The sequence below is a fragment of the Melozone crissalis genome, unplaced genomic scaffold (genome assembly GCF_028551555.1).
Source record: "Melozone crissalis strain CALT ecotype California unplaced genomic scaffold, PUWL_Pcris_2 ptg000035l_1, whole genome shotgun sequence".
NCBI lineage: Eukaryota > Metazoa > Chordata > Aves > Passeriformes > Passerellidae > Melozone > Melozone crissalis.
This window is the reverse complement of record NW_026535813.1, coordinates 5,485,103-5,497,906: the sequence shown is the minus strand read 5'-3', so window position 1 is coordinate 5,497,906 and position 12,804 is coordinate 5,485,103. Positions and strand designations below refer to the sequence as shown.

Genomic DNA, 12,804 nt, shown 5'->3' with positions numbered 1-12,804 from the left:
GGAGATGCCGTCCTGGATATAGCCAATGATATCAGAAAAATCGCCCATGTACTAGTTCAAAAATGGGAATCAATGCTAAAAACTAGCTGGTGGCATAACGTATTGGCAATAGAATGGTGGAAGAAACTAGGCTTCTTCCTTTTATGTGCTACAGCTGGTTTGATATTTCTTCCCTGCTTGATCCCCTGCTTTATTCAGCTCATCTCCAGTGTAGTCTGGGGCATGCAAGTGGTAACAATGCCTATAGACCCCAAATTGACTACATCTGGGACTACACAAAAGATTATGGTGCTAAAGAAACAAAATATGGAAGACCTCTTGGAGGAAGCAAAAATGATTTATGAAAAAATAAGCAAATAATGGAGGATGGAAAACAAGAAATACTGTTCAAGCCAAATGATTTGTAAAAAGGGAAGAGGATAGATTGTTATAAGTACATATTATGTTGTTGGCTTTTCGCAAATATTAGGATGAATGTTATATGTATAATGTTAAAATAACTTTGCTTTTATTTCTGCTATTAACAAAATACTTAGATATAGTAGTAGGGGTAGCTGATATAGTTAGGAGTGAACTGTCTGTTTGGTCGGGATAACATCCACTGAACATGTAATGAGGACCCTGCTATTGATATGCCAGCTATCAGCATCTGCTGTCTGAAGAAATTATGGACCAAAGCCCAAACTGGAAGTGATAAGGAGAAGGAGCCAAAACCACAGCCAAGAAACACACATGCTCTGAAAAGGTGGACCCGAGGAGGGGCCATGTAAAATAGTTCCTGGAATATGTAAACTAGCTTATGGATATGCATAAGGGTCTATGAATATGCAACAGGCTGATGTAATAGAAAAGGTATTTAAGGGGTATCCCTGAAGGTGAAGGTGTGCTCTTGGCTGAGTGCCAATCTTTGCTTTACTGTCTTTGTCTCCTATTGTCCTTTATTAAACTGTGTAAATTTTCACAGGAGAATGAATGTGTTTTTCACACTTTCCCTAATAAACTGTCTTTATCTCAACCCATGAGTTTTCTAGTTTTTAACCTTCCGATTTTCACTCCCATCCCACCGATGAGGGAGTGAGCAAGCAGCTGTGCGAGATTTGGTTGCTGGCTGGGGTTAAACCACAACGGCTGGCATGTAAGAATCTAAGTGGTGCATCTGAATAAAAAACAATTTTACATTAATGATGTCCATTGCAATGCTTTAGGCAGACTGTCACCTTGCGTGTGTGGGGCTTGGGAGGTACACTCACAAGCACAGCGTGCCTATTTTTTATAGCAGTTCACTTTGAAAGTATGTATAACAGCCACAAATATCCTGTCCCTGAAGGGGAAATTTTCATTTCAGTCATGAAAATAGGTTTCACTTGACGTAGAAATAAGGCCAGGACTTGATTCTGCAGCCTGAAGTGGAGCTGTAGGCACCTGTAAATAGCAGCATGGGTACTATTGCAGGGAGGATGCATTAGAGTTAAAAATTATGTCCTAATAAGGCAAACTAGGTGTGTTAAATTTACACATAAATACCCCTTAATAATTTCCAGGACCAGTTGCACCATGGCCTAGGACACATTGTGTCGCCCTAATAAGCACCAGGTTTTGTGTGATGTCACCGAGGAACCTTTGGGGTCTGGCCCCCGAGGGTCTCGCTCACGACACCACAGCTTCCAGGGACCCTGCCTATCCCAGTAGTCCGGGCCCGGCGGGAAGGGGACATCACATGGGGGGGACCCCTGAGTACAATTTGAGATGCAGCTAAGACAAGGAGAGCACTCACTTTCTGCCGAGCCGGGCCGGGCCTATCCAGCCGGGCCACCGAACGGGATGCCTCCGCCATGCCCAACCAAACAGTCCCAAGCACGTCTCCGGAAGCGCTTGCCGGACTATAGCGGAAGCGGGGCGGGGCATAGTCTCTTTGGTGCTAACCCCCGGAGAAGATGGTGAGTGCAGGGACCTGGGTGCGGCGATATCTGTCATCATCCGCCGCCGTGCCGGGCTCTGTGAGGCCGTGGGCCCCGTCTGGGGCGTGGGGCGGCCCTGCGCCGTGCTGTGGCCGGGCTCGGCGGTGGGGCTGCGCTGCGGGGAGACGAGGCTGGGACCTGAGCCTGAAGGCCCCGTTCCTGGCCTGTGTGGGGGCGTGGGACATCGCGTCCTGGGCGAAGAGGCAGCGATGGGGTATAGGGCTGTGCTACCACGGGATCTCCTTCGGGGTCCCCTCCGTGCTTGCTCCGGGCCTGGCCGGGACAGCGCTCTTCCCAGTGATGAGGAAGCCTTTCAGAGAACGTAGTAAGAGGGAGTTTGATTGCCAAAGCCTCTTGTGAGTGTACGGTTAATCTATGAAAATAAATACATTTCTTCAGGAAAAAGCAGTTTACTGTTCATCACCGATAAATTTGAGGGAGATGAGAAAGGAGTTGGAGATAACCACTCGGTGGCTTCATTTTATTTCAGCACTGGGCAGGGGGATAGGAATGGCAAAGAGAAGTGTAAGAAACTGGTTTCTTGAAATGGAGGATACCTTAAAAGAAACTGAGTCAGTGTTTCAGAGATCAGTGTGCCTCTGACATGTTTACTGAACTTGGTGAATTTGAGAGTTTTTTAGAGAAGCCTGTGTTTTGAGTTACATGACTTTTGAGTGATAGTGATATTTACAATGTGCAATGTCTTGAAATATTTCTCAGACAAAGGGTACATCATCATTTGGTAAGCGAAGAAATAAGACACACACCTTGTGTCGTCGGTGTGGGTCCAAGGCGTACCATCTGCAGAAATCTACCTGTGGGAAATGTGGTTACCCTGCTAAGCGTAAGAGAAATTGTAAGTAAGAGTTGAGTTTGAAAACTTGTGGTTTTTTGTCGTCTTCAATAATCTAGCTTTTTTCTAACCAAGAAAGAATACTGTATCATCTTACAGTGGTAGGAAATTTTTTGAAATTAATACTGATTTAACTGTTTTTCAGCTAACATACAGTATTACTGAATAATAATTTACTTAATTTATAATTTTTTTTCTTCTGTGAAATTGAATAGTTGTGCTATTCAAATGTACCATGCAACTAATTATTTGGTGTAGATGAATAACAGTAATTTCTGTGTTCTAGATAACTGGAGTGCAAAGGCTAAAAGACGCAACACCACTGGTACTGGTCGCATGAGGCACCTGAAAAGGGTCTACCGTCGATTCAGGTACAACATTTTATTACAAACTAGTGTAATCTGACATCTTCAATGGATTTCACTGAATTATGAAATTCATCATTCCAAGTTAACACTTATTTAGTATGCTTGATGAGGTATGGTGTTTCTTTTAAAATATATTGTGAAAATAAATGATGTCATATCTGCAAAAGAATATACTGCCAATTATAAAAAGCTCGTTCATTGTTAAAGTATAGGCTGTATAGCAAACTCTGATGTTTCTGTTAATTGTAGATAGTACAGAACACAGAGGGTATTGTAATAAAACACTCACAACTCACATTTGAAAAGGCATACTTTGTGTAGCATTACCTCTTTTTGGGAGTCTCAAATTGATGGTTGCACTGAAGTTGGATTTTTCTAAGAAACAATTCTTGAAACGCATCCCAATCCCTTCTTGCCCACAAGAAAAGCATTTAAATACTTCAGTGGTTGCTCTTTAATTTGGAGTACAATTAGTAAGTAGCATCTGATTCTGAGTTACAGGTTTCTAAAATCTGTTATAAAGCTTTGAGTTGTACTTAAAAGGTACTGTACTGTTAAACTTGCTAAGAATTTCATTTTATATGACCTCCATGTACTAAAGCACAGCTCTGTAACTTTTGGCCTGATACACCAGAAAGATGGATGAAAAAACCCAAGCAATTCAAAAGTCTTTTCCTAAAAATGTAGATTAGATTTAATAGTGAAAAGTAAGTCTTTTAAGTCCTGGACCTAGGTGTATTTGAGGGATCCATTCATCTGTGTTTTTTCAGTAAGCATAGTCTTACCCAGAAGCATCCAGAAAACACCTTACAATGTGCAACTGCAGCCTGATTTCTACCAAGTGTTGCTGAAGTAGAAATGTCATCTCCAAAAGTAAGCTTGGGGTCAGTTTCTGTAAGAAATTGACTTGCACTTCAGTGCTAACAAATGCGAAATCTTTTGCCGAGCTGCTTAGTAGGAACATAAAGTTAGGCATGCCTTCAGTGGATGTGCTGTATCGAATTCAGTCTTGCAATGTTTACTCAGTTAATGAAATCTTCCTGTTTGAAGAAGTCATTTACTTCAGCAGAAGAGAGAGAAAACCATATTGCTTATTCCAAACAGTTTGTGAATTATGTTTCTTAAGAAAAACCACTGAACATATGAACTCCATAGTGATTTCAGTGCATTACTGAGAGAAGCTGAAAAAAGCTGGTGAACCTGATCTGAAACATTGCTTCTTGGAACATAACTTGGAGCAAAAGTCAACCTTTCAAAAAATGATGACCATATTTCTACTTGTAGGAATGGATTCCGTGAGGGAGCCACGCCAAAGCCCAAGAGAGCAGCTGTTGCAGCCTCCAGTTCATCATAAAGATACATGTATTTGTTAAAATAAATTGTCTTATCCAGAAAATGTCATCTTTTGTACATGTTTTACTTCAGTGAAACATGGTATATTGTGTCTGGCTGAGCTGGAGTTCGTTTCCCCACAGCAGCCCTCCCAGTGCTGTGCTTTGCATTGGGAGCTGGAAAGGTTCTGATAACACACCAGTGTTGTGGCTTCTGCTGAGCAGCACTGGCATACCATCAGTGCTGTCTCTCCAACATTCCCCCATCAAGGGGCTGGAAGTGGACAAGATCCTGGATGGGGACATAACGAGACCAGCTGACCTAAATTACCCAAAGGGATATGACATCAGCTCAGATATAAAAGCTAAGGTAGGAAGGAAGAATGGGGGTATTCATTACTTTACAGTGTTTGCCTTCCAGAGCAACCACTCTGTGTGCTGAAGCCCTGCTTCCCAGGAAGTGTCTGAACATCACTCACCAATGGAAAGTAGAGAATAAACCCATTTTTTCTCTTTGCTCATGTGTGCACAAACTTTTGCTTTTGCTTTAGTAAACTACCTTATCTCAACCTACAAGTTGTTTTCCATCTTATTTTCCCTCCCCTGTCCAGCTGGGAAAGGGATCAATAGAGCAGCTTTGTGGGCACCTGGTATCCAACCAAGGTCAACCCACTACAGTCCTTTTTTGGCACACAACCTGTGGGGTGAGACAAGTGCAGTTAAATTTATATAAATGTATAAATCATCCTATAGTAAATAGTAGTTATCAAGTAGCAAGCTCCTATGGGGGGCATGGAGTTTGTCAGCTGCACTCCTTATCTCTATTTTGCTGAGTTTGGAAACATGTTAACACAAACAATGGCTCTATGCTTTGCCCTTACACTGATGGCCTTGTTATGCTGGGGGAACTGTCTTTTGTGAACAATGAGGGAATACACTTCCCTCTGCCTGCCTGAGATTGCTGTGAAGGCTTTTATAATGCAGCCTCCCGTGGTCATTGTTCATCCTTATGTAAACTGCTTAATGCTGTTAACGATATTAGCTAATACCATTGGTACACTATGGAGTTCATGGAATCTGGTGTCATCCTGATGTGAGAGAAAACAAATTTAAGGTGAGCAGATAGTGAAATCTGCCCTGAGGCATCCAGTTCCTGACTGGGAGGGTGGGTGGAAGGATTTGGGCAGGTTCCTAGGGCAGTTCTCACCTCCCATTACCTGGCACTTTATACCTGAACAGGTAATCAACCCTGACAAACTGACCTATCAACTGATAGAAGTGTGCCTTGCCTACCCCACCAAAAACCAGCAGCTCCTCACCCTGTACTGGGGCCTGGCCTGTGCCTATTGAGCCTCAGTTCAGTACTCTCAGAGGACTGTAGTTGAGTGAGGCAGGAACCCAAACTGCATTTGAGGATAATAATGGCTGAGATAGGGACACAAAGAACAATTACAGTTATTGCCCCAGTAGTGAAAAAAAAAAAAATGAACAAGACGAGCTACAGGTCCATATCATCAATTAGAAAGAGAGGAGGATCAGTGGAGAAGGAGGGGTGACGCTTTTAGCGCTGTGTATTTAATACCAGTCACGTCACTGCTGGGGGGAGTAGTTCCGGTAGGGGGAAAATGCCACGGCCGGAAACAAATGTGGCAAGTTTTGACTGGCTCGCTTCAGCTAAGGAGCCTGCGGACCCCGGCACCCTGCGCCCTGCCGTTTCTCCCCTCTTTTCCCGTCCTTCCAGGACGTTTTTGCAGGACGAAGGGCTGAGGAGAGACGGCGGCGCCGATATCAGCTGAGTCTAGCCAAGCCGAAAAAGGAGTCCAGCGGGGTATTGGGAAGAGGCAGCAAAGCGGCAGAACCGACCCACACACACCCCCAGCACAGTGGACTGGTGGTAGAGGCGGTGCAGGACCCTGGTGCCGAACTGAACTCAGCGGAGGGAGAGTCGACTCGGCTTGGACGACCGAGCTTCTGGGGGGTTTGTTTAGTCATTGTATTTTCGGTTCGTTTGTTGGGGTTTTTTGTTTGGTTTGGTTTTTTGTTTTCTTTGGCTGGGGGGGGTGTTTGGTTGTTTTTTTTATTTTGGTTTTGTTTTGTTTTTTTCTGGCAGCGGGGGAGGGAGGGTGTTAAACCGCAGAACCCTTGGTCATATTGCTTCAGGCTTCATATCGCCTTTGTTGGTTATACCATTTTCTTTTTGTACAATCGTTTGTTATTATTGCTGTGTTTATTGCAAGCCTCTTTAGTAAATTGTGACTCTGACTTCAATCTTCCTTAGTATTTACTTCAACGCTATAGAAAAGGGGGCGGCTCGAGTGGCCTTATTTTCCCCGATGAGTTTTTAAAACCAGGACAAGGGGCAGGATGTGCTCTAGCCGCTGGAGCTGAGATTCTCCTGTAGCCCGTGGTGAAGCAGCTGTGCCCCTGCAGCCCACGGAGGTCCATGGGGATGCAGAGATCCACCTGCAGCTGGTGGAGGAGCCCCACATTGGAGCAGGTGAATGCCTGAGAGGAGGCTGTGAACCCCTGGGAGGTCCGTGCTGGAGCAGGGACCTGCAGATCCATGGAGACAGTAGCTCATGCCAGAGCAGGTTTCCTGATAGGACTTGTGACCCCATGGGGGACCCACGCTGGAGCAGGCTGTGCCCGAAGGACTGCACCCCGTGGAGAGGGGCCCACGTGGGAGCAATTTGGGGAGGATTGTTGCCTGTGGAAAGGACGCTGGAGAAGTTCGTGGAGAACTGTCTCCTGTGGGCAGGACCCATCCCGGGACCCATCCCCCACACCCCACATTAGAGCAGGGGAAGGACTCCTCTCCCTGAGCAGCAGCAGGAACCATGTGTGATGAACTAGTCATAACCACCATTACCCATATCCAGGTGCTTTTAAAGTCTTATTTTATTTCTGATTATCCTGCTCTGATTTTGTTAATAATAAATTAAATTAATTTCTCTAATTTGAGTCTGTTTTGCCCATGATGTGATGGTATTTGGTGGGTGATCTCTCTGTCCTTATCTCAACCCATGAATCCTTTGTTATATTTTCTCTCCCATGTCCAGCTGTGAACAGGAGTGATTGAGAGGTTTTGATGGATGTCTGGCATCCAACCAGGGTCAACCCACTACAGTCTTTTTGGTGCCATCACTCAGATCATGAGGATTTTGAGATAAGGATAGTAATTGAGAGAGGTAATGGGCAAAACAAGTACCGAACAATATTAGAGAGTAGAATGATCATGGGGAATTGCTGTAATTGTGTCAAAGGGACAAGGGGTGGATTTTGTGTAAGTTGTCCATTTTTGTTCTGTGTTATGATTATATTATTTTGTTTTTTGTGGGGCGAATTTTTGTCCATGGTCTTCACCATGGGCTGCAAGGAAATCTCAGCTCCAACGCCTGGAGCACCTCCTGTCCCTCCTTCTCCACTTACCTTGGTGTCTGCAGGGCTGTTACTCTCACATTCTCACTCCACTCTTCTCTGGCCACAGTTACATCTGCACAAAAACTTTTTTTCTTTTTCTTCTTAAATATGTTATGCCCATTCATCCTGGAGCCAGCTGGCATTGGCTCTGCTGGACATGGAAGAAGCTTCCAGCAGCTTCTCACAGAAACCACCCCTGTAGCCCCCCTGCTACCAAAACCTAGCTATGCAAACCCACTACACATGGGATTCCTGAAAATGCATGTATTTACACATACAAATTCTTGATGGTATGCACTGAAGCAATTATTTATAAATAATCCCTTAACTGACTTTTCATTTGATAGCACCTTCACCTTGAAAAGGGCCATCATCTCTGTGCTGAATTTAAAAAGAGGGTTGTATGTTACTCACCTTTCCTGCAAGGGAAATGAAATATTGGCACTATGGACTGAGTTTCATTGTGTCCTAGCATGTAGAGTCAGAATTTATCACAAAGATGGTAATTGAATAATGGCTCTAAGTGCTGTTCTGGGAGGGAATAGTTCAAGAGGGATTCCCAGTCTGAGACATTGTTCACTGTTTTGTGGCTCTGAAAGGCCTGCAAAAGTATTGCCTATTCAATGGGTCGTTGCTTGGGTAAAAAGAAACTGCCAAGTCTGGAGCACACATACTGCCAGACATGAAGGGACTGGAGATTTGTTATTGTTGACATACAAATAGATCAGAGTTAATTAGTAAAAGGACTAGAGCACAAGTCTTATGAGGAGCAGTTGAGGGAACTGGGATTGTTTAGCCTGAAGGAGGCTCTGCGGGACCTTATAGCTCTCTACAACTACCTGAAAGGAAGTTATAGCTGAGTGGGGGATTGGGCTCTTCTCCCAGGTAGCAAGTGACAGGATGAGAGAAAATGGCCTCAAGATCCATCAGGGTAGGTTTAGGTTGGATATTAGGAAAAATTTCTTCACTGAAAGGGTGGTCAGGCATTGAAACAAGCTGCCCAGGGCAGTGATGGAGTCACCATTGCTGGAAGTGTTCAAAAAACATGTGAATGTGGCACTTGGGGACATGGTTTTGTGGTGGACTTGGTAGTGCTGGGTTAATTGTGACTCAGTCTTAAAGGTCTTTTCCAACCTAAATGATTCTAGGATTTTATGCTGGGTGAAAACATTAAATGGTAGGTAGTATGATACAGAAGTCCATGACTTGGAGATACATTTGAATTATGGATTGGTACCTGATAAACTTGCACCCTACATGATGTGTTACTGGGTCACTCAGCTAGCTTTCAAACTCAGCTTTAAAAACGTGATTGTAAGGTAAAACTTTTGGAAATTTAAAAGATGGTAATCCCTGCAAGGCTTTAGAGGATTTCAGATGCTTTAGAGAGAAAATGCTTAACACACACACCTCTCTTCCTCCCCCCCCCAAAAAAAAAACCCAAACAACCAACAAACCATCAAAAACTTCTAATATTTTAAGCTTCTGAGGCTGTTCTATTATTTCTTTGGTTTCATAATGAATTTATAGAAGTAGCATACTGCTTTGTCAGTACTGAAGGATTAGCAGTCCACAAATGTATCAGCTTGTGCAGATCACTGAAGAAATTTTCAGCCGGGTTTGAAATTAGAGTGCCCTTGACTGCACTTTCTTATATTTTAAATTAAGTATAGTTAATACTTTTGGATAATTGAGTGTATCTACTTAGGCTGTTTGTAAACAAAAAGAGAAATCTTGTCCTGCTGTTCTCTTAGTATGTAACAAATATATTGTACTCACTCTGCTTTTAATTGGTCCTGAGAGATTGAAAGTAAGTGGTGTCAAAGCTGTTAACTTAAAAATACATTTTGTACATATTGCACATCTATGTATTCACAGGGCTCAGGAATGCAGCTAAAATGTGTTGTTTGATTATATACTGGGAAACAAATGTAAGAGGAAGTAATCATAAATGTCTTGTTATTCTCAGAGTGAGAATAACCCCTCAGAGCATCTTAAAACAGGTCAGCAAGGCACTAAAGGCTTTTTGAACTATAGTACTGTTGGATGGCAGGTGTTCTGACTATGGGTGGGAATGAAAACCTTTGCTTTGCAAAGTGTTATATGATGTTCTTTGTGTAACATGGGATTTTTGTTTTGAGCAGCCTGTGTTGCATTAAGAGTAAGAAATTTGGCAGAAAATAACTCCACTTGTATTCTAGCTGGTCAGAGAGATCAGAGGGGCTGGGTGCGGCTGGGCCTAATTTCTGATTAGAACCTATTCAGTTCTATAGGTCTGGTCCTGTTCAGTAGGAACTTCCATGAGCACAGATTTATAAATAGTGCAGTTTACCAGTCTGATCCTATAGGTCTGGTTGCATTCAATAAGAATCTTGTGATCGATCACAGATTCACGAATAATGGAATATATTGAAGCAACAGAAATACAGATTTGGAATAATAATATTGTGTTAACCTGAGTAATAATAATCGTACACAAAATCTTATCAAGAAGGTGTCCCTGCTTGGGAGGAGAGGAGAGGAGTCCATCAACTGTCTCCAAAGTCTATTTGCGTCTTCCTCACTAAGTGAAATTTCTACCCTCCTAGCCCTATATTATCTTCCTCCTCCTATGCAACATATAGCATGATCTAAGTTGAGAGTTGAGTATTGTCATATATGTGGTACCATGTACTTCATTAAGCTTATTAGCATATGCACGGATGTGCATTTTAATGACTCTTAATCAGGCAAAAGTTAATTTTTGGCCATGGTGTCAAGTTCCAGTCATATGACTTTGTTCTGTCCTGTGCTGTTAGTTTGAGCCAAAACAAGAGCATCCTATCTCCACAGGACCTTCTTTAGCCAACTCATCCTTTCTTGATGTCAGCTACACAGATATCCATCCACAAAGATAACACAGAGGGAATGCAGTGTGGGCTGCAGATAGATAGTAAGTCTTAGCCCTTGCCTAGATTCTCGGTCATCATCCCACAGCCTGTTATGCTGACCCACAAACATAATATTGAAAAGGCAAGTGATTAGCTATTTGCTGCTGCTATCTGTTAGCTCTTCAGCCTAAATTATATTATGCTGTATCATACTGCTGAAAAATGAGCATTTATATAATATAAAACATATCAAGGTAATACTGATTGAAACTTGCAATGGCTTGCAGTCACTTTGAAAACTTACGTACTTCCTTTCAGGGGGAATTTTAGCTATACCAAGAATGAATTTTATGAACAGTTTAACAGCCGCTGTATTTTCATCTCTTTTAAAATTCTTGGTGAGGGGCAGGAGATCAGTTAATTTGGGTTACGTCAAACCTATTCAAAAGAGCTTAGGTAGCTCAATATTACATGTCAGTCATATTTGGACTAAAATCTTTACTAGATATAGTTTCTGAAGTGCTTCAGTTCTTTGTAGTGTTTTGTTAAATGTTGAAAGGTTGACTGCCTCAATGATTTTTCAGTATATAAATGATCTTTTGAGATCTTGTTATAATAATCTTGAGGATTATGAGTTAGAATTGAGCCTCTGCATAGTGTTCACTGGTACTTTAGATCAGCCCCCTTTATGTCCAAGATCCTACACCTGAGTCACAGCAATCCCAGGCACACCTACAGGTTGGGGGGAAAAGTGATTGAGAGCACCCCTGCAGAGAAGGACTTGGGGGTGATGGGTGATGAAAAACCATGAGCCAGCAGTAAGTGCTCACAGCCCAGAAACCAACAGAATCCTGGGCTGGATCCAAAGGAGCATGGGCAGCAGAATGAAGGAGGTGATTCTACTCCTCTATTCTGCTCCTGTGAGACCCCATCTGGAGTACTGAGTACAGTTCTGGTGCCTCTAACATAAGAAGGACATGGAACTGTTGGAGCAAATCCAGAGATGGACCAACGATGTTGCTAAGAGGACTGGAGCACCTCCCTTACAAAGACAGGCTAAGAAAGTTGGGGCTGTTCAGTCTGGAGAAGAAAAGCTTCTGTGGAGACCTCACAGCAACTTCCAGTACCTGAAGGGGCTACAGGGAACTGGAGAGGGACTCTTCATCAGGAACTGCAGTGATAGGACAAGGAGTAATGGGTACAAATTGAAAGAGGGGAAATTTGAGTTAGATATTAGGAAAAAATTCTTTAATGTGTGGCTGGTGAGGCACTGGAACAGATTGCCCAAAGAAGTTGTGGATGCCCCATCCCTGGAAGCGTTCAAGGCCGGGTTGAATGGGGCTTGGAGCAACTTGGTCTAGTGGAAGGTGTCCCTGCCCATAGCAGGGGGATGGAAGTAGATGATCTTTAAGGTCCATTCCAACCCCTTAAAATTCTGTGATTCTGTACATAACTATTACCATACACAGTCTGTAATGTTTTATAAAATGTTTTTTCATACCATATTTCTTATTAAAGCTTTCATATTTTTATTCCATAGTAATGAACAGATGGGTTTTAATATTTTGTCCCATTAGGTTAGGGGGATGCTTTAACACATAAAGACTTTTCAGGGATCCAAATTTGTTTTCCAACTGTTAAATTCATGACTGTAACAAGTAATACTGAATGTTCTCTGAATCATATTTAATACTATTACTAGAAAAAATGCTTTTTTAACCATATGCAACACACTGCATTATTAGTGCCTGAAACCCTGTCTGCATGTGGATGTTCAGCCATGTTGTGTTTTGACACTGGTCCAATGCCAGGCATCCACAAGAGTCACTCGCGCACACTCTGGGTTTGAAAGACAGGTGTCTGCTAGGGACGGCAGGAGTTGCACTTGAATGGAAAATGTAAACCCCCTCCCTCTGAATTATTATAATTTTGAAATTAAGGGGTTCTCAGGCAAAGATATGAGAATAGGAATAACAGTTCTTTACTAGTATGTATTACAAGGGA

At 42.8% G+C, this 12,804-nt stretch overlaps 1 protein-coding gene and 1 non-coding gene across 2 annotated transcripts; both read left to right on the top strand.

Moving 5' to 3' along the window:
• Window positions 1–2,468: 2,468 nt before the first annotated feature.
• LOC128941402 (60S ribosomal protein L37-like) lies at window positions 2,469–4,533 on the top strand. Its single transcript, XM_054283151.1, has 4 exons — window positions 2,469–2,483; window positions 2,679–2,814; window positions 3,098–3,182; window positions 4,464–4,533. The coding sequence occupies exons 1-4, from the start codon at window positions 2,469–2,471 to the stop codon at window positions 4,531–4,533; spliced, it is 306 nt and encodes a 101-aa protein (XP_054139126.1).
• Window positions 4,282–4,362, top strand: LOC128941437 (small nucleolar RNA SNORD72). The gene has a single exon (XR_008483553.1). It is a non-coding gene; the product is annotated as a small nucleolar RNA SNORD72 (small nucleolar RNA).
• Window positions 4,534–12,804: the final 8,271 nt, after the last annotated feature.

Coding starts and splice junctions, on each gene's coding strand:
- LOC128941402 (XM_054283151.1), top strand. Junction 2,815..3,097: donor TGCTAAGCGTAAGAGAAATT/GTAAGTAAGAGT, acceptor TCTGTGTTCTAG/ATAACTGGAGTGCAAAGGCT. Junction 3,183..4,463: donor AGGGTCTACCGTCGATTCAG/GTACAACATTTT, acceptor TTCTACTTGTAG/GAATGGATTCCGTGAGGGAG.